This window comes from Rhinoderma darwinii, chromosome 1 (assembly GCF_050947455.1).
Source record: "Rhinoderma darwinii isolate aRhiDar2 chromosome 1, aRhiDar2.hap1, whole genome shotgun sequence".
Taxonomy (NCBI): Eukaryota; Metazoa; Chordata; class Amphibia; order Anura; family Rhinodermatidae; genus Rhinoderma; species Rhinoderma darwinii.
The window spans coordinates 83,604,437-83,631,972 of NC_134687.1; the positions used below are offsets into that span (position 1 = coordinate 83,604,437).

The 27,536-nt window shown below is 46.1% G+C and overlaps 2 protein-coding genes across 8 annotated transcripts in view; one reads left to right on the plus strand and one right to left on the minus strand.

Moving 5' to 3' along the window:
• Positions 1-25,025, minus strand: part of FGL1 (fibrinogen like 1) — a 79,980-nt gene extending 54,955 nt beyond the window's left edge. Inside the window, exons 1-2 of one of the 2 annotated variants that reach the window (XM_075860146.1) lie at positions 24,486-25,025; positions 1,310-1,405 (exon numbers count right to left, since the gene is read on the minus strand). In XM_075860146.1, the coding sequence (XP_075716261.1) occupies positions 1,310-1,405; positions 24,486-24,766 (377 nt within the window). In that variant the 5' untranslated portion in view covers positions 24,767-25,025. Of the gene's footprint in view, positions 1-1,309; positions 1,406-12,528; positions 12,852-24,485 lie in introns of those variants that run through there. The other variant, XM_075860147.1, reaches the window with a different exon arrangement.
• The window catches only part of PCM1 (pericentriolar material 1), a 186,187-nt gene continuing 171,344 nt past the window's right edge, over positions 12,694-27,536 (plus strand). For 3 of the 6 annotated variants that reach the window (XM_075860140.1, XM_075860145.1, XM_075860142.1), the window contains exons 1-2: positions 12,694-12,864; positions 21,545-21,646. The gene's annotated coding sequence lies outside the window, so the exon portion shown is untranslated. Of the gene's footprint in view, positions 12,865-21,544; positions 21,647-24,717; positions 25,042-27,536 lie in introns of those variants that run through there. The other 3 variants (XM_075860141.1, XM_075860143.1, XM_075860144.1) reach the window with 2 other exon arrangements.

Consider the following 27,536-nt stretch of genomic DNA (forward strand, 5'->3'; position numbering starts at 1 on the left):
CTCATAGAGAGAGCCCTGATTTCACTGTCCATATAAGGGCAGTGATGTCAGTGGCACCTCCTTCTGCAGATTCCCCGAACAGGGCGTCGGCAACGCTTTGGCCAGGGCTTTCGCTCCAGGAGGAGTGAATGGCAGAGCAGGAAGCGTATAGTTTCCTGCTCTCCCATGGTAATCAATTGTATCTGCTTTCCAATTGCCCAGTTTGCCCCCCCCCCCCCAATGGGTCACCAATGCATAGAGCTTCATGCGGGCAGAGGCGGATGACAGCAGTTAGTGGCAACGAGCCCCTTATTTTTTTTGTTCATTTGGTCTGGGTCCCTGACGGCAGTACTACCCTGATGGCAGCCCTGCATGTAATACCAGATTTTTCCTGTGGCAACCGCTGCACCACAGCTTTCCTGGCACTAAACGTTGATTGAAGGAAGCTTAAGCTGCCGCATCCATTGCGATCAGCTGATTGCCAGTGTGTCCTTATTTTAAAGGCTATGGACACCTTTGGGGGAATTTTTTTTTAATAAATAGATTAGTCAGTGTGTTTAGTGCGACTTTTTAATCAGTCTTCATTAAAAAATCGGTTAACTTTTTTCACCTGTAATTGATCACATCTAAGTAATGAACTTAGATGTGATCGATTACAGGTGGATCCTGTGTGTCACAGACACACAGGACCTGCCATAACGGAGCCTGTCATATCCACGGGACTGATAGATTCAGTGTAAATAGAGTGATACAGCTGTTCTTTATAGAGAATACAGAACAGCTGTATCTCCAAAAGTAAAACGATTTTTTAATAAAGACTAATTACAAAGTTAGACTAAACACACTGACTAATCTAATTATTACAAAAATATATCTAAATATGCCCTCAAAGGTATACATAGCCTTTAAAAGCCGGTTGTCACAGTGGGACAACTCATTTAAGGCATTAATTTATGGAAATGCAAGGAAAAAAAGTCTTTAAAAAAGGTTTGACATCCCTACAGACAGATATTATACAGTTTCTCTTATTAGTTGTAGGTTGGAATATTAGACTTTGATTTATATATTGTAGACTACATGATATATACAAATAAAACATTTTTGTGTACTGAATACCTTACCAATATTTAATTGTTATATTTCAAATATACATTTCTAGACTGATATAAATACACAACCAGCACAAAACTATATGCAGATAAATCCCAAAATGATCACAATAATTGCCAATGTCTTGACTTGTGGACTAGAAGATTGGTTGGCAATTTACAATTCATCCATAACAAATGTACAAAACAGTGTTATGAGTAAAAAGAGAACATCAGCTTACCGCACTGCCTGACTTTGCTGTTGTTTCTTTCTGTACACTCTTTTCTTGTGTCTGTTTTTCCAAGTTCTGTTCGCTGTGCTGTATAGTTGAGCAACACTGTAACACAGATCTGCTATGAGTCAGGGGCCAAGTATGTTTCAGATTATCCAAATTTACAGGGAATACAATAAAAGCATAATGTGAGCAGTACATTCCAAAATAGACGACAACTAACCAATAGCTTAAAAAAAATCTAACAAAACCTAATGAGGAATATGTGACGTGGTGAGTAGATGTGGTGTTTCAGCATTAAAGTAATTATATACAATCGTAACATAATCTGTGAAATTCTAGATAGATGTATTTAAAGTGTGAGGTCTCACGGGGCAACTGCTGATGGACAGGGCTCTCCCCCAGAAGTACAACCAACATGTCAGTAAGATAATGGAAGTGGCATTTGTGAGTCCAGGACGATGTACTATGCTTGTTCTGCACTCCGGTTGTTTCAACTATTTTTGCCCATCTTATACATAAAGCTCCACTCTCTCAAGACAGCAGCCCTTTAAAGAGGATCTGTCACCCTTCTGTTATTTTGCGTATGATTTCTGTTTGTTTTTTTTTAGAAATGTAGTCATTTATACTGTTTGAAATACCAAAGACAGATTTCCTTTTATTACATTGATGAGTGGGTCTCTCAGTACAAGAGACTTGGCCAGCAACCCTTCTCACCTCAAGGCTTTAAAATGAGATTTTGGCTATCTTGTGTTATTCAAAGGGGTATGAGGAAATTAGGGTTAAGATGCCCATACACTAACAATAGTTTGGCCAACAATTATTCCTCCCGACTCCTCCATACACATGCATGCTCAGCTCGGGCGAACCTGCATATGTTTTCAATGGGGAGACTGGAATAGGCTACTGCCAGACACCTTAGGCAGCTTGTCTCCTGCGAAAAACAAAGGATCGAGCATGTTAAAATCCAACATGTGTGGTCTTTTTTTCCCCTGAACACTGCTGTTGCCGTTCCCACAAAAATTGGCAAGCTTTGCCAACTTTCACATAATGTTTATGGGCACCAGGGCCAGAAACAGTACTACTCTTGTCCATGGATTGTGTCTAGTATTGCAGCTCAGCCCTCTTCAGAAGTTACTGTCCTTCATTACGTATACGAATAAAAACTGAAAATACTAATGTGGAAAAATGAATATGTCTGTTCTAAGTAAATAGTTAATAAAAAAATATATACAACCTATTCCCTTTTATTTATTTTAGCTTTTCTAAGTGTAAGAGTATATATGACATCTAGTAAATTTGGTGCATCTTAGCCACGTCTTCAAAACAGTCAAAGCAGGTGCAAAAAGTGTCCAAAATGCATAATAAATTGGGGCACATGATGTGCGCCATTTTTTGGTGCAATTTCTGAAACTTAGCGCACACAGTACATACAAGTGGATAAACTGTGCATGCGACAAAAATCTACAACACATTGACAACAATGGGAAAAAGACACCAAATGATAATAAAAAAAATTGATGGTCTGAATAGTGAGGTTTAAAGTCTATGCCATCATTGAAATATGTTATTTTTGCAAAGATCAAAATGGCCAAATCATCAAGGGTGTAAATGCCATGAATTTTGTTATACCTCCTCATCTGCCTTCACTATTTTCATGAGGCAAGGCAAGTTTGTAGGATACTGAAAAATTATACTCAAAGAGAAAAAATAGAATAAAATTGATCATGTAAATGATATTAACATACTGACATGTTACGCTGTCTTGTAAGATGTGCTGATATAGTTATGTATCCAGTGTGGCGTTAGGATAAATACATCCTTGATCTTAGCTCTTTCCTGAGAAAAAAAATAACTGTAACAGATTCACCAAGTGATCTGCCTCTCCACTATATTATGGAGATATATTGGATAGTTGAAGCACTCAGGCATCCTGTTATGCAATATGTGCCTCATGCAGCCAAGACAGATAAAATAACAGGATCCAAGATTATTGAAACACTACTGAGAATTGAGGCCTCCTGGTGTTGTAAAACACGATCATAATGTGAATTGAGTCCATGTGTCCTAAAAAAGTGAGTAAGAATTTTCTGTGTTCCAGGTAGCGGTCCTTATAAGAAGTATTGGGGTATGTTCATACGTAGTCGTCCGATACGCCTGAAATTACGGAGCTGTTTTCAGGAGAAAAAAGCTCCGGAATTTCAGACGTAATGGCATGTGCAGGGGTTTTTCGCAGCGTCCATTACGGACGTAATTGGAGCTGCTTTTCCATGGAGTCAATGGAAAACGGCTCCAATTACGTTCCAAGAAGTGACAGGCACTTCTTTGACGCGGGCATCTTTTTTATGCGCCATCTCTTGACAGTGGCGCGTAAAAAAAATGACCGTCGGCTCAGAACATCGTAAAGCCCATTCAAATGAATGGGCAGATGTTTGCTGGCGCATTTGAGCCGTATTTTCGGGCGTAATTCGAGGTTAAAACGCCCGAATTACGTCCGCAAATAGGGTGTGTGAACCCAGCCTTAGAGGATTCGTACCGGAAAAACAAAGGATGTTCCGCAAATCTGCAGCGTATTGCAGTACCAGAAGTGTGGGTGACATTTCAACAAATCTCATCCTCATAAAGCGGGAAAAAAGTAGAAAAAAGCACATAAATTGACCTGCGGTGCGGTTTCCTCGCAGCTCTTCTGTTGCGGGTTTTCCCCATTTAATTCAATGGGGTGCTTAAATTAAGCCACAAAAATCGCAGGTAAGAAAAAAAAAAAAGTTATACTTACCCAGAGTCCATGCTTCTTTTCCAGTCCGGCCTCCTGGGATGACATTTCATCCCATGTGACCGCTGCAGCCAATCACAGGCTGCAGCAGTCACATGGCCTGCAACATCATCCCAGGAGGCCGGACTACACGCAGAGAAGAGGGAGGGGGTAATTATGCAGGTTTTTGTTTTTTTAAATAAATAAATCGGCACTGCTTTGCGCAGCGTAAATTTACACCACGCTGTGGTGCAATTTATTTTGGACGGCATTCCCCGCGGTGTTCAGTGCGGATACGCAGCGCAGCTTGATGCAGAGTCTCCGCCCTGAACATGCTGTGTGTGTTCGTACCCTAAGGGTATGTTCACACGCAAACTCAAAACTGTCTGAAAATACGGAGCTGTTTTCAAGGGAAAACAGCTTCTGATTTTCAGAAGTTTTTTAAGCCACTCTTGATTTTTACTTTTGACTTTTAATTTTTCAAAACGGCCGCGGAAAAAAACGGCCCGTCGGCGCGAAAACTGCTCCGCAATACTCGTCAAAAAACGGCCGAAAATGCCTGTCATTGATTTCAATGCGGAGGCATTTTTTTACAGCGAGCGGAAAAACCGCCTTGCGGTAAATAGAAGCGACATGACCTGTCTTGAGGCGGTTTCCGCCTCCAAAACGCCATTTAAAATCAGTGGGAGACGGAAAAAAAGCTTCGACGAGTGTTTTGACACGTTTTGTCTGTACAAAAAACGCCTGGAGCAGATTTTGCAGGAGGAATTTTCCTCCTGCAAAAAACTCAGTGTGAACATAGCCCTAACAGTCATACTAGTGATTTTGCTGATTGCTAATCTTGAATTTATTAAAAATAGCCTTTTTAATAAATTCAAGATTAGGAGTCAGCAAAATCACTAGTTTGACTGTTAGGCCTTATTTACACGAACGTGTCGCACGGACCTATGTAAGTCAATCACGCAGCCACGCACCAAACACTGATGACACACGGAACTGCAACGCTCAAATAACGCAGCATTTTTTGCGCGCACAAAACGCACACGTTCGTGTAACTAAGGCCTTAGGGTATGCTCACATGGCCTATTTTCGGCCGTTTTTCGGGCCGTAAACGCCCGAAAAACAGGCAAAAAATCAGAAGCAGAACGCCTCCAAACATCTGCCCATTGATTTCAATGGGAGAAACAGCGATCTGTTTTTTCAAAAAACGGTTGCAAAAAAGAAGTGCATGTCACTTCTTGAGCCATTTTTGGAGCCGTTTTTCATAGACTCTATAGAAAAACAACTCCACAAACGGCCGTTAAAAACGCAGCAAAAATCACGAGTTTGATTAAAAAACGTCTGAAAATCAGGAGCTGTTTTCACTTGAAAACAGCTCCGTAGTTTGAGACGTTTTTTTATTTTGTGTGTGCATATACCCTTAGGCCCCATGCACACGAACGTGCTTTTGCGGCCGCAATTCCCCCGAAAATCCACAGAATTGCGGCCCCATTCATTTCTAGGGGGCCATGCACATGACCGTAGTTTTTACGGTCCGTGCATGGCCCGGGAGCCCGCACCGCAGAAAGAACGAACCTGTCTTATTACGGCCGTCTTCTGCGGTCCGGGCTCATTGAAAATAATGGCCGCGGCCATGTGCATGTCCCGCGGTTTGCGGGCGGCTCGCGGCTGACAGTCCGCAGCTGGCCGACCCGAAAATCACGGCCATGCACATGGCTACGTTCGTGTGCATGAGGCCTTACACATAAGAAGACACTACTATTTTAAATGGCATGTGGCAGATGAGGGCCCTGTTACACATATTGCATTGGGGCCCACGAGCTTCAAGTTACGCCTCTGATCTTATTGATACGAATGTTTAGATATCATATTAGCTGTTAATCACCTTTCCCGATTCCAGCGCCATGTTCTGCTCAGCAACTGCAGCACTCTGCATCTGGTTTCTAGGCAATCTGATGACTCTTTCATTGCCGCTCTTCTCCCCACGGCCCTGCTGATTCCGCTCACAGTTCTCCTGCTCTGGGTGTTCAGCGGTGACCGATTGCTATGAGAACCGCCGCTCAAAGATTACATCAGCATACCTCCCAACCGTCCCGGATTCAGCGGGACAGTCCCGGTCTCCGGGCGGTATCCCGTTGTCCCAGGAGGCCAGTGGTATGTCCCAGTGTCAACCGTATCTGCGTCCTCAGGGGCTACTCATGGAATAGAATCCCCTGCCAGAGTGTTTGGCCTGGGATTCCTCTCCTGGAGCGGAATCCCTGGCCACAGAGTAGCCGATGCTCTGGCTGGAGATTCTGGTCCTAGAGGGAGACCCAATGGCGCTATCTACATGGGCACTGTGGCACTATATAGGGGCACTATCTACAGAGGACACTGTGGCGCTATCTACATGGGCACTGCGGCACTACCTAAGTGGGCACTGGCACTTCATATGTGGGCACTGGCACTAAGGGAAGCTAAGGGGGCATTATGCTGTAGGGGGGCAGCTAAGGCAGCTTATACTGTATGGGGCAGCTAAGGGGGCATTATACAGTATGGTGACAGCTAAGGGTGCATTATACCTTAAGTGGGCAGCTATGAGGACATTATAATGTATAGGGGAAGCTTTAGGGGCATTAAACTGTATGGGGCAGCTGTGGGGGCATTATACTGTATGGAGCAGCTGTGAGGGCATTATACTGCATGGGGGTAGCTAAGGGCATTATACTGTATAATGGCAGCTATGAGGACATTATACTGTATGGAGGCAACTATGGGGACATTATGCTGTGTGGGGGAATTAGTTTGGGCATTATCCTGCATGCGGGCATCTGTGTGGGCATTATACTGTGTGGAGGCATCTGTGTGGGTATTATACTGCATGGGGGCTTCTGTGTGGGCATTATGCTGTATGGGAGCATCTGTGTGGGCATTATATTGTGTGGGGGCATCTGTGTGGGCATTATACTGCATGGGGGCCTCTGTGTGGGCATTATACTGTATGGGGGCATCTGTGTGGGCATTATACTGTGTGGGTGCATCTAGGGGGCAGTATACTGTATGGTGGCAGCTAAGGGGGCATTATACTGTGGGGGGGGGGAGATATTTGGTATTATACTGTGTGGGAGGCACTAAGGGAGCATGATACGGTGTTGGCTGAACCGGGTCGCATCGGTTGTCCCTCTTTATGATACTTGACAGTTGGGAGGTATGTATCAGGCCTGGCGGCCTATTTAAAGACAAATCGTTCTGCTATGCAGTCCCTGGTGTTTTAGGTACATTCCTTTCCTTGTCCTTGTTCCTGTGCAGTGCTATTGAGTACAGTGTCTGATCTTGACCATGCTCATGCCTTGTACTTCGAATTGTCTGCCTGGTACATGTTGTTCTTCTTCTGGCTCTGACACTTGACTCAGTTCCTCACTACGCTGCTTCTGAATTAGCACTGAGACCATCAATGCATGACTATTCCCGGGATCTTCCCCAGCAAAATCTCCTGGCAGACATGGGAGATCCTTTTGACTCTGCACCCCAGTGTAGCCAGAATCCTCATATCTTGTACATGACTGTAACATTAGACAGCAGATTTATTCTGGACTGTTGAGTCTAAGTAAAGTGCTAACAGTTTAATACTATTAATTCAGTTTGGCTTAAAATTGGATATCTTAAGGTATGTTCACACGCTTAACAAAAAACGGCTGAAAATGCGGAGCTGTTTTCAAGGGAAAACAGCCCCTGATTTTCAGCTGTTTTTTAAGCAACTAGCGTTATTTGTGGCGGTTTTTACGGCCGTTTTTGGAGCTGTTTTTCTATTGAGTCAATGAAAAACGGCTCCAAAACGGCTCAAGAAGTGACATCCACTTCTTTTTACCGGGCGTCTTTTTACGCGCTGTTTTTTGAAAAAGAGGCGTAACAAAAAAACGCCCCGTGGGAACAATACACCGTATTTCCCATTGAAATCAATGGGCAGATGTTTGTAGGCGTTCTACTTCCGATTTTAGGTCGTGTGAACATATCTTTAGGGTACACTAAAGTATTCCAGTTACTGCATATAAGAAAACCTTACCTATTTTTTTTTTTACACAGGGCTACCCAGGCTGGGTGCTATACCCACACTTAATGCAGTCATGCTTTCAAGATTTAAACCCAGAACCTCCTGTGTTCCAGGAAGTAGCCCTTCTCATTGATACATTTGAAATGTTGCACAGCTCCATTGCTGAATCCCGGGGCGTAGCTAAAGGCTCATGGGCCCGATGAAAAATTTCCCCCCAAATTCTCTTCATGGCTGACGGCCTGCCAACTGTCCCGAATTTGCCGAGCCTGTCCCGAATTTACAGAGACGGTCCCGACAAATTACTGTCCCGGGACTTGTCCCGGGAACTGCTACATTCAATTTTATCTGCGTCCTCAGGAAACTATCCGCTTCCTGCTCCGCCATTCACTCCTCCTGGAGCGAAATCCCCGGCCAAAGTGTTGCCAATGCCCTGCCGGGGATTCCGCTGCAGGAGGTACCACTGACGTCACTGCCCTCATATGGACAGAGAAGTCAGGGCTCCCTCTATTAGCTGAATGCCCGGCAAGGGCGTGTCACGTTGGGTACGTGGACCCACTGGGCCGTATCGCCTTGATGGTATGGCAGCTGGCCAACAGGACACAGGTCACAGTATATAGTTCGTATAGTGTACCTGTTGTAGCTCAGAAAGTAGCAAGACAGGCTCGGCTGGGACTAGGCAGCAGGCAGGCGCCAGACGTGGAACACAGCACAGCATGACTTCAGCTCAACACGGCACTTGACCAGGATAGCACGGGATACAGGTTACAGGAAGCAGGAATGGGAAACACTCGGAACTTGGAAACACTAGGAGACCCTTTACTTAGACAAACTTAGGGCGGATTTACACGAGCGTGTGCGTTTTGCGCACGCAAAAAATGCGGCGTTTTGCGCGCACAAAAGGCACTTAACAGCTCCGTGTGTCATGATCATATGGTACACGGCTGCGTGCTTTTCGCCCAGCCGCCATCATTATGAGACTCTGTTTGGATGTTTGTAAACAGAAAAGTACGTGGTCCTTTTCTGTTTGCAATCATAGTTTGCCTGCTATTGCGCGAATCACGCACGTCCCACGGAGGTACCTCCGTGTGGCATGCGTGATTTTCACGCACCCATTGACTTCAATGGGTGCTTGATGCGCGAAAAACGCAGAAATATAGGACCTGTCATGAGTTTTACGCAGCGGACTCACGCTGCGCAAAAATCACTGACAGTCTGAACTGCCCCATAGACTAGCATAGGTCCGTTAGTGTAAATCCGCCCTTAAGGTAAGACAATGACGCTCAGGCAAGGCAGGAAGGGACTGGGCCCCTCTTATAGTCCAGGGTGCTCATGGGCTAATTTTGACTTTAACTCAGGTGCGCGCGCTGGCCCTTTAAGAGCGGGCACGAGCGTGCGCGCGCACCCTACAGGACCCGGCCGAGGTAAACGGAAGTGAGCGCTGGCGTCTCCTGAGGAGGAGGCTGGGACCAGCGCTCGCAGATCCACGGCTGCGGCCGTCAGGAGATGAGTGAGCATGGGCATGACAGGGTGTCAGCAACGCTTTGCCTAGGGATTCTGGCGCTCCAGGGGTAGCCCATGTTTTCACTGTCCATATAAGGGTAGGGTCGTCAGGGGCACCTGCTGCAGCGGAATCACCGGCAGAGCATTGCCGACACCTGGCCTGGGATTCCGCACATAGAGAGAGCCACTGACTACGTCACTGTCCATATATGGACAATGAAGTTGAGGCTCCTCCTGGAGCGCCGGAATCCCCGGCCAAAGCGTTGCCGATGCCTGGCTGGGGATTCCACTCATAGCGTGAACCCATGACTTCACTGTCCACATAAGGGCCGTGATGTCAGTTGCACCTCCTGCAGCGGAATCCCCGGCCAAAGCATTACCAACACTTGGCCAGGGATTCCGCTAATAGAGGGAGCCAAAGCGGCTCTATCTACAGGGAAGGGGAGTGTGGGGGCTATCTACAGGGTGAGTATGTGGCACTATCTACAGAGGGAGGATGTGGCACTATCTACAGGGAGGTGTGTGGCACTATCTACAAGGGGGCTGTGTGTGGCATCATCTACAGGGTGTCTGCGACATTATCTGCAGGGGGTCTGTGTGGCATCATCTACAGGGGGGCTGTATGGCATGATCTACAAGGGGGCTGTGTGGTATCATCTAGAGGGAGTGTGTGCGGCATCATCTACAGGTGGTGTGTGTGTGTGGCATCATCTACGGGGAGTTGGGGCATCATCTACAGGGGTCTGTGTGGCATGTACAGGGGGCTGCATGGCACTATCTACAGAGGGTACTGTGGCATCATCTACAGGGAGCAGTGTGTGCCAATATCTACAGGGAGCATTGTGGGGCAATATCTACAAGGGGCACTGAGTGGGACTCTATATACACTGTTTTTTACGCTACCAGTAGTGGTCAGCACATATCGCCTAGCCCTAGTGATAAATGGAGAGATTACCTGCCTGTAAACAACCAGATAATCAGAGACATACCGCCCACCATACTAGTTGTCAGCCAAACTAGTACAATAAGACACACCCACCAAAGACGCCACACCCTAAGGCTGGATTCACACGAGCATGTTCGGTCCGTAAAGGTCGGAACGTATTTTGGCCGCAAGTCCCGGACCGAACACACTGCAGGGAGCCGGGCTCCTAGCATCATAGTTTTGTACGACGCTAGGAGTCCCTGCCTCTCCGTGGAACTACTGTCCCGTACTGAAAACATGATTACAGTACGGGACAGTTGTCCCGCAGCGAGGCAGGGACTCCTAGCGTCGTACATAACTATGATGCTAGGAGCCCGGCTCCCTGCAGTGTGTTCGGTCCGGGACTTGCGGCCAAAATAAGTTCCGTCCTTTACGGACCGAACATGCTCGTGTGAATCCAGCCTAAGTGTCCCTGGAAATGTTTTTCAAATGTTGGCAACTGTGGTTTTACACACAGGGCGCAGCAGACAGTATCACACATGGTAGGCTTAGATAAATGTCCCAGCAGACAGGCTTAGATACAGGCATGGCCGTATTCAGAGTTAATGCTTCCCTAGGCACCTTGAGGGTATGTTCACACGGCAGCGTCCGAAAACAGCTCCGTAATTTCAGCCGTAATGGCATGTTGAGGCGCTTTTTCGCTGCGTCAATTATGGACGTAAATGGAGCTGTTTTTCCATGGAGTCAATGGAAAACTGCTCCATTTAACGTCTGAAGAAGTGACAGGCACTTCTTTGACGCGGGCGTCTATTTACGCCCTGCCTTTTGACAGCGGGGCGTAAAAAAAATGACTGTCGGAACAGAACATCGTAAGACCCATTCAAATGAATGGGCAGATGTTTGCCGACGCTATCGAGCCGCATTTTCGGACGTAAATCGAGGCGAAAACGCCCGAATTAAGTCCGTAAATAAGCCGTGTGAACATACCCTTAGTGCTGATGCCCCCTATAATGCCCAAAGTTATGGAAACAGCATAGCTCGCTGACATTGCGGCTCCAGCGCTGGACCCAGGAAAGGTAAGTATAATAATTGTTTTGCTTTTTATGTGTTATTAATTTATTTTTTTGTGTCTGTGTTTTTTTACAGGTTCGGTTGTGGGACTACTTCGGATTTGAGGACTACTTCGATGAGGGCAGTTTTTTTATTCTCAATAAAATGGATAATGAGAGTTGTGCTTTTTTTTTATTTCAATAAAATATTTTTTCTATGTCTGTATTTTTTTTAAACTTTATTTCTTCTACCTTAGTAATGGCCGCTGGCTGATTGACAGCATCCATTGCTAAGGCAGGGCTTAGTGTTAGCCAGTGAAAAGGCTAGCACTAACTCCCATTATTACCCCATACACACCACCACCAGGGGAGATGGGAAGAGCCGGGTACAATCCAGTACCCAACCATCTGTATTAATGGTCGGTCACTGGGGCAGCTGCAGGCTGGTATTACTAGGCTGGGAAAGCCCAAAAACAGTGGCCCTTCCCACCCTGGTAATGCTAGGCTGCTGCTGCGTTGTATCTGGCTGGTTATGAAAGGTGGATACTATAAGGGTATGTTCACACAAAGTTTTTTGGCGCTGTTTTTGATGCAGTAATAGCGCCAAAAAAACGAACGAAAACGCCTTTTTTTTTCCAGCGAGTGTAAAAAAACGCTCACAGGAAAAAGAAGTGACATGCTGTTTCTTGAGACGTTTCCGTCTCTGGCCCCCCATTGACATCAATGGGAGGCAGAGAAAGCAGTTTTCGCAGCGCTTTGTATCCGCAAAAAGCGCGGCAAAGAGAGTGCAGGCAGGTCGGAACTTGTCGGAATTTTGAGGCAGATTTTTCTGCCTGTAAAAAAACTCAGTGTGAACAGGGCCTTACTGTTATAGAGAAACCAAATGTATGTATATTACCATTGTTGTGTATACCTAACAAACTTTATCCAGTCAACAACTAGGTGTGTTCTTTTTTATGTTTATTAACATACTTATTTTACAGCCCTGAAGCCCGTGTTACTAGACATCTAGCACTTCCCTAAACCTTGAGAACGGCTCCATGCGTTGAACACTCCCTACGTCCAGGTGGCGCTACACTGCTGGGCTAAATTTTCTTGACACAGATCACATGACAGAGCGCTGAGTTTTCCCGCCGTCTCTTCCCTGTACGGCGCTTCTTTGGTTGCCGGGGTAACCGGCGTGTTTCCGTAACGCGTCAGCTTGCGAAAACTGATTTCCAACATGGCGGATTGCTAGTTGAGAGGAACGTCTGATAACGTAGAGTGGAGGAGGCCGAAGGACTGAGCACCCCTCGAAGGCTGCGCTAGGTGAGTGTGTCAGCAGCCAGGTAGCTGTGGAGATGTGATATAAGGAAGAGCTTGGCATGGGAGTCGTGTATATGTGGAGAGCTGTCGTCGAGTCCCCGGTACCTGAGCTCCGGGGGAGGAATAGACTGATAGGAGCTTCTTGTGCAGGCTCCCTAGTTGGGGGTTGTGTGCGTTTGATTACGTTTCGTTGTGAACTTGTATTCCCACAGTAGCTGGAGGGCCGCAGGTCTAGACCGCTGTTCTATCTCCGGCACTCGGGCTGCTGTGGAACTACAACTCCCAACATGCTTGTTTATCAAAAATGACTTCTGGGCATTGGGTAAAGCCCCTGAGGGAGGCTCTTGTTCCCTTGAATGTGTTCGGTTCTGTGTATCGGATTCTCTGTTAGGACTTGTGCACAAGTAACGGAATTGCCACGTATTTACTGTCCGTAATCGCAGATGGAAAATACGCCGTGGAATACAGTATCAGCCAAGTGAGTGTGATGTAACGAATATCATCCACGCTGCGGGAAAATTCAGTCTACAAATTCACCTGAGATGCGTAAATGTCCATTATCGCTGCGGAACGTGGACTGATTTGCTGCGTTTTTCTGATGTACGGTGTAATTTGCTGCAAAAATCGGCACGATTTTCCCCAGTAAGAAAATGCATGTAGTATTATGGATTTTTCGCAGTGGTTTGTCTATTAGTTGATGCGCAAATGTTGTGGAAGTTTTCTGCAGCAAATCCGTTCCATGTGGACAAGCCCTTAGGAGCTCCCTTCATATATACCGGGGAAAGTGCAGCTCTAGTTTTCCTGAACAAAAACGGACACCCAGGCGGAATCTGCCGTATTCCATTATAAGTAAAGCTGTGTTCACATCTGCATTAGGGATTTCCTTGTTCGGCTCTGTCATAGGTGCAGAACGACAAAAAACTGGAGCGGCCGGTTCCGGCGCATGACGGATCCCAACGACTGGTTATGGAACGCATTGACTTTAATGGGTTCCGTCAGGCATTCGGCACGGTGTCGATTGTTTTCCTGGACAGAATACGCTATTTTGCCTGTGAAAATCGTTGGAATCTGCGACGGAGGCTCCTAGCGTAGCTTCTGATGCAGTTTGTGAACAGAGCCTTAACTGGGTCCTCACCGCTGGTGTATGTCATAACATTGGAGCTTCCATTATAAACTGGAGCCACAACACAGATGTCATAGCGGTTCTCCTCTTTGGACAATCTCTACTTGTTAGGGGATGTTCACACGCCTTATTATTGGAAGCAGAACGCCTCCAAACATCTGCCCATTGATTTCAATGGGAAAAACGGCGTTCTGTTACTACGGGGCGTTTTTTTTATGTGCCCGTTTTGAAAAACTGCCTTGTAAAAAAACGCTCGCAAAAAAGAGTACATGTCACTTATTGAGCTATTTTTCATTGACTATAGAAAAACCGCTGCAAAAATGGCCGTGAAAAACGCGAGTTGCTTAAAAAACTTCTGAAAGCAGCTCCGTATTTTCAGACGTTTTTTAGTTAGTGTGTGCACATGCCCTTAGGGCTCATTCAGACGAACGTGAAAAACGTGTGCCTGTGCAATCAGGAGTGGGGCAATGGCTGTATTACACAGCCGCAGCCCCGATCTAACAACAGAACCAAGAAACCTCTCATTTCAACTGTTATCACCTAAAAGAGGCTCTGTCACCAGATTTTGCAACCCCTATCTCCTATTGCAGCAGATCGGCGCTGCAATGTAGATTACAGTAACGTTTTTATTTTTTTTAAACGAGCATTTTTGGCCAAGTTATGACCATTTTTGTATTTATGCAAATGAGGCTTGCAAAAGTCCAACTGGGCGTGTTTAAAGTAAAAGTCCAACTGGGCGTGTATTGTGTATGTACATCTGGGCGTTTCTACTTCTTTTACTAGCTGGGCGTTAGGAATGGGAGTGTATGATGCTGACGAATCAGCATCATCCACTTCTGTTCGTTAACGCCCAGCTTCTGGCAGTGCAGAGACACAGCGTGTTCTCGAGAGATCACGCTGTGACGTCACTCACTTCCTGCCCCAGGTCCTGCATCGTGTCGGCACCAGAGGCTACAGTTGATTCTGCAGCAGCATCAGCGTTTGCAGGTAAGTAGCTACATCGACTTACCTGCAAACGCCGATGCTGCTGCAGAATCAACTGTAGCCCCTGGTGCCGATGTGTCCTCGCTCGTCCGACACGATGCAGGACCTGGGGCAGGAAGTGAGTGACGACACAGCGTGATCTCTCGAGAACACGCTGTGTCTGCACTGCCAGAAGCTGGGCGTTGTGAAGAGAAGTGGATGATACTTCTCGTCAGAACGCCCAGCTAGTAAAAGAAGTAAACACGCCCCGATGTACGCACACAATACACGCCCACTTGGACTTTTACTGTAAACACGCCCAGTTGTACTTTCGAAAGCCTCATTTGCATAAATATAAAAATGGCCATAACTTGGCCAAAAATGCTCGTTAAAAAAAACAAAACGTTACTCTTAACTCCATTGCAGCGCCGATCTGCTGCAATAGGAGATAGGGGTTGCAAAATCTGGTAACAGAGCCTCTTTAAAGAGGCTCTGTCACCACATTATAAGTGCCCTATTTCCTACTTAAGGAGATCGGCGCTATAATGTAGATGACAGCAGTGCTTTTTATTTAGAAAAACTATCTATTTTTACCACGTCAGGAGTGATTTTTAGTTTGATGTTAATTAGTTTCTTAATGCCCAAGTGGGTGTGTTTTTACTTTAGACCAAGTGGGTGTTGTACAGGGGAGTGTATGACGCTGACCAATCAGCGTCATGCACTTCTCTCCATTCATTTACACAGCAGCAACAAACACTAAGGCCCCATGCACACGACCGTAAAAACGCCCGTAATTACGGCACGTTTTTACGGGCCCATGGACTTCTATTGGCCACGGGTACCTCCCCGTATGCTTACGGGAAGGTGCCCGTGCCGTTGAAAAATATAGAACATGTCCTATTTCAGTCCGTAACGGCAGGCCCATAGAAGTCTATGGGGCTCCCGTAATTACGGGTGACTACGTGTGTGCACCCGTAATTACGGGAGTGTTGCTAGGCGATGCCAGTGTATAGTCACTGTCCAGGGTGCTGAAAGAGTTAAACGATCGGCAGTAACTCTTTCAGCACCAGGGACAGTGACTACCGATCACAATATAGATAAAGCTAAAAAAAAAAAAAGACGTTCATACTTACCCAGAACTCACTGCTTCTTCCTCCAGTCCGGCCTCCTGGGATGACGTTACAGCCCATGTGACCGCTGCAGCCAATCACAGGCCAATCACTGGCTGCAGCGGTCACATGGACTGCCGCATTATCCAGGGAGGTCGGACTGGATGTCAAGAGAGGGACGCGTCACCAAGACAACGGCCGGGTAAGTATGAATTTCTTTTACTTTTATTACGGAAAGGGCTGCCCCTTCTCTCTATCCTGCACTGATAGAGAGAAGGGCTGCCGATTTAGTGCAGTGTAATTTTGCAGAGAAAATGTGCCCGTAAATATGGGTGTAATACGGGTGACACCGGACCCGTATTTACGGGCACGGGTCCGTTAATACTGGTGCAATACGGGTCGAATACGTGTGACCACCCGTATTTACGGGCACGTTTTCGCTGCAAAATTGTAGGCACTTTCTGCAGCGGACAGGGGTCAGCACAGGCACTCTGACCGTTCTGCAGCTACAATGCCCCAAACTCAAGCTGCAACACACTGCGTGGTCATAACAACCCCCCTCCACTAGTGACCAGAGCCTGTCAACGCACTAGTGTCACTATACCAGAATTTGGACTTTGATACCAATAAGTTGTGTGGTATTGGGTTACTTTGCCAACAATAAAAAAATAAAAGGTCCTTTCATTTTTTGATGTGAGGCATATGGCGTTATGAATTCTGAAACTCCATGTGCCTTACATTAATAATAATGTGCCTACAATTAGCATGTGAGCATAAAAACTGGACCATGGAAGAAGGTGCTCTGGTCTGATGAATTATAGTTTCTATTACATCATGGCTGGCTGTGTGTGCATTTCTTACCTGGGGAGGAGATGGCACCAGAATGCACCATGGGACAAGCCTGTGGAGACAGTGCTGTGAAACCCTGGGTCCTGGCATTCATGTGGATATTACTTTGATACATACAAAAAAAGTTCTTCCTTTTTCTGATGTGAGGCGCGAGGTGTGATGAATTTTGAATGTGCCTCATATTAATAGTAATTAACCATATCATGTTTCTCATAGTGTATCCCTAGTTGTAACTCATAAGTGTTAACTGGTTCCCGACCGTTGGCTGTATTTTTACGGCCCGCGCTCAGGGTCCTTAAAACCCGAGCCATAGACTTTTTACGGCTCGGGTTTTAACTTGCTGCCCGCGCGATCGGGCAGCTGAATGTCGGGTCTCCGGCTGTCAGTGACTGCCGGGGATCCTGAGGAGAGGATAGAAGCTGCTTCTGTCTTCTCCGATCTCACAGCGCTCAATGAACGCTGTGTATATGAATAGAGACAGCAGCAGCGGCGCTGTCTCTATTCCTCCCGGTGATCATGTGACTGGTCACATGATCGCCGGGTGCCGTTACTGACAGACTGCTGCTGGGTCTTACTAGACCCAGCACAGTCTTATTCGTGACAATCGTCACTATGAGAGGGCTGATTTCCCTGCTATGCAGCCCCAGTTACAGGGGAAAAACATGGTGTAAAAGAAAGAAAAAATATATATAAAGGTCCCCAAAGGTCTTTTTTGACCTTTGAGGGACAGACCATAGTAATAAAAAAATAGTAGTCAAGTGCAAAAAAAAATTAAATAATAAAATACCCACCCCAAAAAAAAAACGTCCCCCCCCCCTCCAATCATTGTTGTAACACTAGCGAAGTGCTTCCGTGTGCCGTGTGCGATTTCAATGGGTGCGTGATGCGCGAAAAATGGCTAAGTATAGGACATGTCTTGAGTTTTACGCAGCGGACATAAGCTGCGTGAAAATCACGGACTGTCTGAACGGCCCCATTCACTAATATAGGTCCGTGCGACGCGCGTATCCCGGACGTTAAACACATTCGTGTGAATAAGGCTTTAGGCAGGTGGTTTTTAAAGAGACACTCCAGTGTTTTTTTTTATAGTAGCCCATGTTTGTAACGTACACCCAGTAAAAGGTAGGGCAGGTCATCCTCTTACCGGGTTCTATTTGCACAAATATCCTGGCCGCAATTATGTCACGTGACCGGCCGATTCCTACAGCGTCTGCTGTGTGGACCAGAAGTCTCTTTCACAATGCGCTTCTATGAAAAGTCCAGAAGTCTCTTTCACGATGCATTTCTATGGGAGCTCTCAGGAATACATAGTGAAAGGGACTTCTGGTCCACACAGCAGATTCTGTAGGAATCGGCCGATCACAGTGCGGTCACATGACATAATTGAAGCCAGGATATTTCTGCAACAAAGCACCCAGTAAGAGGATGACCTACCCGACCTTTAACCGGGTGTATTTTACCAACGGGGGTCACATTAAAAAGAACACTGGAATGTCTCTCTAATGTTATTGCTGAACTGTGTATATATCCACGCAACGTCCTAGTGATCACAAAGGCACAACAGATGGCAAAAATCCCCACACAAGGGCAGCTGTGATTGACGGCCATACTCCTGCAACAGCCAGCAATCCAGAAGCCTCTATTCTCTGTCTTTAGATATTGTGATCAATGCCGATTGTGGCGTCTGAGGAGTGTAAACATAGTGACGGGGCTCTCTTTGGTACCTCACCTCATTTACGTAACAGGGTTCCTCTTTTTAATATGGCAGCCCAAGACCTTATTCTTGCCCCCATGGTTGTCCTGTGATAATACCTTTTTGGGCACCACTTTAAGCAGATCGGTCATAAAAATATTTAACCCCTTGTCGCCACAGCCATTTTTTAATTTTTTTTAATTTGTTTTTTTCCTTCCTGCCTTCTGAAAGCCTTAACTTTTTAATTTTTATGTAGAGCAGCGGGGATGGGGCTTGTTATGGGGTGAGTTCTCTTTTTTTGATTGCACCGTTTAACCACTTCGCACACCCGGACGTTCTATTGCGTCCGGGTGCGGGGGGTGATGTTTGGAGCACGCTGGGTGTGCTCCATATGTTGCGGGTGACGGCTGTATTTTACAGCGGACTGCTGGGACTAACAGCCGGGAGCAGCGACTGCGCTGTTCCTGACTGTTTAACCCCTCAAATGCTGCGGTCAATCACGACCGCAGCATTTGAGCCTTTGGAAAAGAGGGGGGAGGCGCGCTCCAACAGCTCATCGCCCACCCCGCAGTGAGACCGGTGGGTGACGACGGTTGTTATGGCAGCCCAGGGGCCTAATGAAGGCCCCCAGGGCTTCCTTCACTCTTCCCCTGTTAAGCCCTGCCTATAGCAGCCTGTAAAAAGGATGATATACTGCAATACATTAGTGTTACAGTATATTGTACCAGCGATCTAACGATCGCTGGTTCTAGTCCACTAGGGAGGCTAATAAAGTGTGTAAAAATAGTGGTAAAAAGTTTTTAGTAGTGGGGAAAAAAAATATATATATAAGTTAAAAAAAAAACTTTTCCCTTTGTGCCCCTAAAGTAATGTAAAAAATAAAAAAAGTAAACAAAATTGGTATCTCTGCGTCTGTAAAAGTGTGAACTATTACAATATAGCGTTATTTAACGCACACAGAGAACGCCGTAAAAAAATATTAAACGCCATAATCACTGTTTTATGGGTCAACTTAGCTCTTCAAAGAATTTAATAAAAAGTGATCAAAAAGTTCTATGTACCAAAAAATGGTACAGATAAAATCTACAGCTCGTTCCACAAAAAATGAGCCCTCGCATCGCTCAATCGGGGAAAAGATAAAAAAAGTTATGGCTCTCATTTTTTTTTTTTAACAAAAAGTTTATTATCAATAAAAGCAGTAAAATATATATAACAAAAAAACCTATATAAATAAAGATAAGTTGTCGTCGTTTTTGCCGTACGGTGAAAGCCGTAAAAACTAAACCCAAAAAAACAATTGAGGAATCGCAGTTTTTTCAAACTTCAGCCCGCACATAATTTTTTTTTCATTTTCCCAGCACATTATATGGAACTGTAAATGGTACCAAAATAAACTAGAACAAAAAAAGTTATTTGTTTTTTTTCTCGCCATTTTCTGAGAGCCACTTCTTGTGGGAGTTGTGCATTTTATTGCTACCATTTTTGGGTACATACGACTTTATGATCACTTTTTGTTTAATTTTTGAAGGGCTAAGGTGACCAAAAATAGCAATCCTGTTGTTATTTCAATTTTTTTTTATATCACTTACAATGCGGGTTAAATAATGTTATATTGTAATAGTTTGGACTTCTATGGATGCAGCAATACCAATTATTATGTTTAGTATACTCCACCCATACCGGACATGATGCACAGTTCAGGAAGGGATTATTACAGGGGCATTTTCAGAATGGACAATTATTAATGGTGATAATTGTCTGATTTCTGGGGGCCCCACAGCTGGGACCCCCGATCGATCGAAAGAACGGGTGTCCGTAACTCACTGTTCCTCCTCACTATTCGATAGCACTGAGGAGGACATTGAATGTGCTATGATACCCCAAAAAATAGTGCTGTTTTATTAATAGGTGGTAAAACAAAATAACCATAAGTCTGATGTATTCATGAGAAGAGCGCATCCAACCTTCTCCTGCCCCCCTCACCAATGATGGCCTCTGATGTGCGCATGCAAATACATTTGTGGTTTTCATTCATGTATGTAAAGTACAGGAGAAGCCAGAGGCGGATTAAAGGAAGGGTGTGGCGAAAACATTTTTTTTTAGATCAATTTGCTTTTAGTGTTTTATTAAAAAATGTTTTATTTATTTGTGTGTTTGTGTTTTACTTTTTTTTATTTTTGAACTTTTTCTTGTCCATGTGGGCTGCCATTTTTTTTTTCATCTCTGTATGTGTCGATTAACGACACATACAGACATGGAATACGGCACATACAGCCCCATAGTGAATGCGAACGGGGCCCGTTCCATCCACTATGCTTTACGCCGTCTGTGTGGGAACGGCACATGCGCCGATCCCACACAGTCCAAATGGAAGGTCTTCGGCTGAGCGACGTCCGGCGCCATTTTCTTGTGGACGGAAGCCGCGGCTGGACAGTAAGATTACTACTTCCGGTCGCGGCTTCCGGACTTGTGTTCTAATGCAAGCACTTGGAGCGGAGGGAGCGGCGGCGGCAGGAGCAGGTAAGTTATTTCTGTGTATGTACGTGTTTTAGTGTGTGATTACTACTGTATGTAAACCTACTACACTGTGTGTTAGCTCAAAAAATGGTGACACCGTGTAGGAGGTTTGAACGTTCATTCCCCTCCTTTCTCATGGCACTAGCCAGGATAAGGGAGGGGGGATTCTGTGAGCTCACTAGAGCGAGTGTGTCTTCTCAAATTTTGCAGCATAAAGCAATGTGGTTGCTTTACCACATGCCAATGCTACAATTTTGGGAATTGCTCCATCTAGTGACCAGCACTGGGAAATATTATAAATTAGAATCTAATTTATAATATTTCCTGACTCGTAAAAAAATTAGAACAATGTTTAATCATTTATACACTAACTGTTTAACTAAAAAAAACAAAAAAACTCTGAAGTCGCTGAACTTTATATATTTGCAGATTTCTGTTTAGGCGGCCACAGGTCTGGCACGGTTTTACATTTGCTGTAAAAGCTGAATGAGCCATACAGAAGAGGGAAAGCAGAACACAGACACTAAAGAGGTCAGGAGCTTTAAATTGTTAGTGGCTTCCAGGAAAAAAAAAATCTACTGTATGTGAATATAACCTAACCCCTTAAGGTCCGAGCAATTTTTTGATTTTTCATTTCTCACCTCCCGCATTCCAAGAGCCATAACGTCTTTATTTTTCCGTCAATAGAGTGGTGTGAGGGCTTATAGTTTGCAGGAGGAGTTGTACTTTCTATTGGTAGCATTTGAAGTACCATATAATGTACTCGGAAACTAAAAAAAAAATATTTGCGGGCTGAAATTGGGAAAAACTGCGATTACTCAATTATTTTTTGGGTTCCGTTTTTACATCTTTCACCGTGCGGTAAAAACAAGAACTTTATTCTGTGGCTCAATATGATTACGGTGATATCAAATTTATATAGATTTTTTTTATATTTTACTACTTTAAAAAAACAAAAAACTTTTTGTTAAAAAAATAATCGTTTTGTTTTACCACATTCTGAGAGCTGTAACTCTTTTATTTTTCCGTGCATTGAGCGGTGAGAGGGCTTATTTTTTGCGGGACGAGCTGTAGTTTTTATTGGCATCATTTGTTGGTACATATGACTTTTTGGTACCGGAAGCCTCCTGGGCCCCGCCGACGACGGGGCATAGGAGGATTCCGTTACTGGCGGACCGGGAGGGTAAGTATTAGCCCTCGGATCGCCTTTGCAGCCACCGGCAACCCAGCGATCACGTTGCTGGGGTGCCGGTGGCTATAAACTCCTCAGATGCTGCGATCTCTATTGAACGCAGCATCTGAGGGGTTAATCTGCCGGATCGGATGCTAGCTCCGGTCCTGGCCGATACCTCAGGGTGACAGCTGTAACATACAGATGTCGCTGGCTCAGCTCCTGAGCCAACTCCATCTGTTTCACGTAGTTACGTGAAAAGGCGTTAAGCCACCAGTTTTAATCACATAACTGTACGTGATTTGGCGGGAAGGGGTTAAAGTACCATATAATGGGTGAATTGGAGAAAACTGAGATTCCTCCATGGTTTTTTGGGGTTTAGTTTTTACTGTATATATATTTAACTTCTCTTAAGGTAAAAGTACACTTAACATCTACTTTTACCTTAAAGAGGCTCTGTCACCACATTATAAGTGGCCCTATATTGTACGTGATGTGATCGGCGCTGTAATGTAGATTACAAAAGTGTTTTTTATTTAGAAAAACAATCATTTAGCTTTATGCTAATGAGTTTCTTAATGAACAACTGGGCGTGTTTTACTTTTTGGCCAAGTGGGCGTTGTACAGAGGAGTGTATGACGCTGACCGATCAGTGACCCATCAGCGTCATACACTTCTCTCCATTCATTTACACTGCAGATAGCGATATAGCTATATCGCTATGTGCAGCCACATACACAAACACTAACATTACTTCTGTGTCCTGACAATGAATATACATTACCTCCAGCCAGGACGTGATGTGTATTCAGAATCCTGACCACTTCGCTAATACAATCCCGACAGTACAGCACAGCAAGCGTAATCTCGCGAGATTACGCTGTAAACTGTCATTTCAAACAACAAACATTTGTCATTTTTTGCTGGTTTTTACTTCTTTTATTGAACTTGATGGGGAAAATCTGCAGCACATACACAACCATTCCACAGCATAAAGTAGTCTCCCAGCGATGGCATGTTCCAATTTCAACTGTATCTGCATCCTTAGGACGCAGATATGGTTGTATACATAGCTGGAGCAGGGAGCTGATGTTTTCTTGCTCCAGCATTCACTATGTAATGCCAGCTGTGAGCGGCTTGACGTAAACAGGCGTGATGTGACGTCATCGCGCCTGTCTGCGCAGAGCCACACGCTGCACAAAGCGGTGGAGTAGAGGGATCTCTTCCACTCGTCGTGGGAACGGGGTTAGGTAAATATTTATTTTATTTTTTTATTAGGCATTATACTGTCTGGTGGCAGCTAAGGGGGCATTATAGTGGGTATGGGGGACGCATTGGGGAAATATGCTCTATGGGGCATTATACTGTATGCTGCAGCTATGGGGGCATTATATTGTATGCTGCAGCTATGGGGGCATTATATTGTATGCTGCAGCTATGGGGGCATTATATTGTATGCTGCAGCTATGGGGGCATTATACTATATGGGGTCATACTGTATGGGGGCAGCTATGGGGATATTATCCGGTATATGGGGCAGCTATAGGGGTAAATATACTGTGTGGGGGGCACGAAGGGGTAAATATACTGTGTGGGGGGCACTAATGGGTTATTATACTGTGTTGGGGCAGCTGTGGGAGCATTATACTGTGTGGAGGCCGCTATATGGGCGTTATCCTATGGGGGCAGCTGTGAGGGCATTATGCTGTGCGGGGGCCGCTATATGGGTGTTATGCTATGAGGGGGCAGCTGTGAGGGCATTATGCTGTGCGGGGGCCGCTATATGGGCGTTATCCTATGGGGGGCAGCTGTGAGGGCATTATGCTGTGCGGGGGCCGCTATATGGGCGTTATCCTATGGGGGGCAACTGTAAGGGCATTATGCTGTGCGGGGGCCGCTATATGGGCGTTATCCTATGGGGGGCAACTGTAAGGGCATTATGCTGTGCGGGGGCCGCTATATGGGCGTTATCCTATGGGGGGCAGCTGTGAGGGCATTATTCTGTGCGGGGGCCATTATACTATGTGGGGGACCCAATCAGATGTGTTTCGTTCCCCCTGTGCTAAACTCCTAGCTACGCCTCTGGTTACTATAGTCTTATTTCTGTACTCCCGTGGCAATAAGTGCTGCACGCCTCATTCCAGACTCCTTCCCCATACATAGTTCTACATTTGGAGATGAAGTGCTTTTACTAATCACCAAACTGTGACCATTAGAGCTGCTGGTGCAGGCTGGCTGAATCCTTGGTAGGTTGTAGTCTGTATCCCACTCACAGATGTCAGATGGCCGAGTGTGTGCAGCGCTGTGGATCGGTTTGTTGTCACCGGAAAATAACGATTTCGGATGCAGTTCATTGCAGTGCGCATGCTCGGTGTGTGCAGTACACGATGTAGTGATGGTATGGCTGTAGATGGCCCTTTGTTTACATGGGTTGCACTGAGGAACGGCTTGTGCCGTGGCCATTGCATTACCTCTGTCATTTCCTATAGCGCCTGGGGTTGTCATTGATCGTCATAACAACTGGCCACATGATGTGTGCGCATTACGGCAGGTGCCGCTGTTTGCACTGTACTCCGTTCTCCTGAGTTTGCCGCCAGTTTGAGGCGGGTTTTGTGTGTGTTTAGCGCGGCCTCTCCTGTGTATGGCGCGGCTCCTTGCAGTCCTGCCCCCGTGTCTGAGGTACCGCCTCACATCTCTGTATAACGTGCATTCCTGTAGAGCTCGTCCATGTTACTGCAGGAGCGGCTGCCCTCTGGTGAGTGCGGGCCGCCACGGTGGTCTACTGTATATATTCTACACATTCTGCTCATATGTTGTCGGCAGGGTCGCGGCTTCAGTACTATACATTGTATCATTCATATTGTGCGGCTGTATGGAGCTTCTCCTAATAACAGCTATTGTTGCTGTGGAGACTGTAAACATTTCATAGGTCTACACTGGGGAGGCGGGGCCGGTGACAACGGAAAATAATACTGGAAGAAGTTTCTGTATTTCACCTGTGTGTAAAATGTTCCTATTAGATGTAATAATTGACCTGTGTGTAAGGTTTCATGCACACAGGCGTATTCAGGTTCCATATCGCACAGAAGGTGTTTTAAAAAAAATAAAATAATAATTTGTATCATGCTTGATCAGATGTTGTGAAAAGGCTACTTGTAGTCTGTAGATGTTATTGGAGTGACACTTAGGCTATGTTCACACTGAGTATTTTGCAGGAGGAATATCTGCCTCAAAATTCAGTTTGGAACTTTGAGGCAGATTTTCCTCTCCCTGCACGGCGATTTTCGCGCCGTTTTTTGCCCGCAGCCATTGAGCGCCGCGGGCATAAAACACTGAAATAAGCTTTCTCTGCCTCCCATTGAAGTCAATGGGAGGTCAGAGGCGTAAACGCCCGAAGATAGGGCATGTCGCTTCTTTTTCCCGCGAGGCAGTTTACTGCTCGCGGGAAAAAGACACCGACGCCTCCCATTGAAATCAATGGGAGGCGTTTTCTGGCCGTTTTTGCCGAGTTTTGCGACGCGGTTTCCGCGTCAAAAAACTCGGTAAAATACTCCGTGTGAACATAGCCTAATAAAAGGTTTTTGTCTCCAGTATTGTAAAGGACATTATATTGAAGCATTTATTTTACTGTAGCCACCAAATTCCAGGACTTTTTTTTTTTTTCTTTTTTAGCTGTAACTGCTACCAGTTTATACACAGTAATGTGGCAGAACCTTTCCTATCCCCATTCCCGTGTTCTGATGTGAGCTTATTGTTGACAGAAGCATGGCGGATGTTCACGTAGATGAACGCTGACTGCCCATTCACATTCACTCGTTTTTTACTGACATCTGTATTTTCCAACCCAGATTGGATGAGCTTACATGTTAATTTAAATAGGAAAATGGAGAAGAGCGACTGCAATGTACCATAGGAGTTGCTTATCTCAAATGGGAATAAATTCAAACTCCATGATCCGTTTTCCCTACTCTAAGCCCTTATTCACACGACAGGGTTTCCTGGCCGGGTGACGGCCGTTCATAAATCTGCCGTCACCCGGCTGCATTAGGAACAATAGACCCCTAATGGGGCTATTCACACGACCGATTTTTTGACGGGCCGGGAAACCTGGCCGTCAAAAAATGGGACATGCCCTATTTTCAGCCATTTGCCCGGCTCCCATAGAAGTCTATGGGGCCGGGTAATACACGGCCATCACCGGAATGTGTCCCGAGTGATGGCCATGTATTCCGTCGCTCGCGCTCTCTCTCTCCTCCTCACAGTGCAGAGTGCATGTGAGGAGGAGGAGGGTCTTTTTACGCTCCCTGAAGAAGTCGGAATCTCCAATCCCCGGCCGGGGATTCCGCTACAGGAGAAGTGAGTAACTACACTGTCCATATATGGACACAGCGACGTCACTCACTTCTGAAGCGGAATCCCCGACACCTTGGCCGGGGATTCCGCTACAGGAGAAGTCAGTGACTAAACTGTCCATATATGGACATAGAAGTCAGTGACTTCTCTTGGAAGGGGGGGGGGGGGGGGATGGGGTGCAACCTACAGGGGGCTATGTGACATTACCTACAGGAGGCTATGTGACATTGCCTACAGGGGGCCGGGTGGCATTGCCTACAGGGGGCCGGGTGGCATTGCCTACAGGGGGCCGGGTGGCATTGCCTACAGGGGGCCGGGTGGCATTGCCTACAGGGGGCCGGGTGGCATTGCCTACAGGGGGCCGGGTGGCATTGCCTACAGGGGGCCGGGTGGCATTGCCTACAGGGGGCCGGGTGGCATTGCCTACAGGGGGCCGGGTGGCATTGCCTACAGGGGGCCGGGTGGCATGATCTACAGAGGGCTGTGTGGCAACAAATTTAAATGAAATGCATCCGATTTTAAAACGGACAGGGGAAAAAACGGATGCAAAACGGGTCAAAATCGGCCGTTAAAAACGGCAACACGGCCCGGAACGTATGCAAAACGGCCCATTTTATCGGCCGACCCTCGGACAGTGTCGTGTGAATGAGGCGTAAGGCTCTATTCACACGACAGGGTCAGAGTTTTGGCCAATAAAATCGGCCGTTTTTAAAAACGGATGAATTTAATTTGTAAATTTTTTTGCCACACACAGCCCCCCCCCGTGGGTAGTGCCACACAGCCCCCCCGTGGGTAGTGCCACACAGCCCCCCCCCGTGGGTAGTGCCACACAGCCCCCCCCGTGGGTAGTGCCACACAGCCCCCCCCCGTGGGTAGTGCCACACAGCCCCCCCCCCG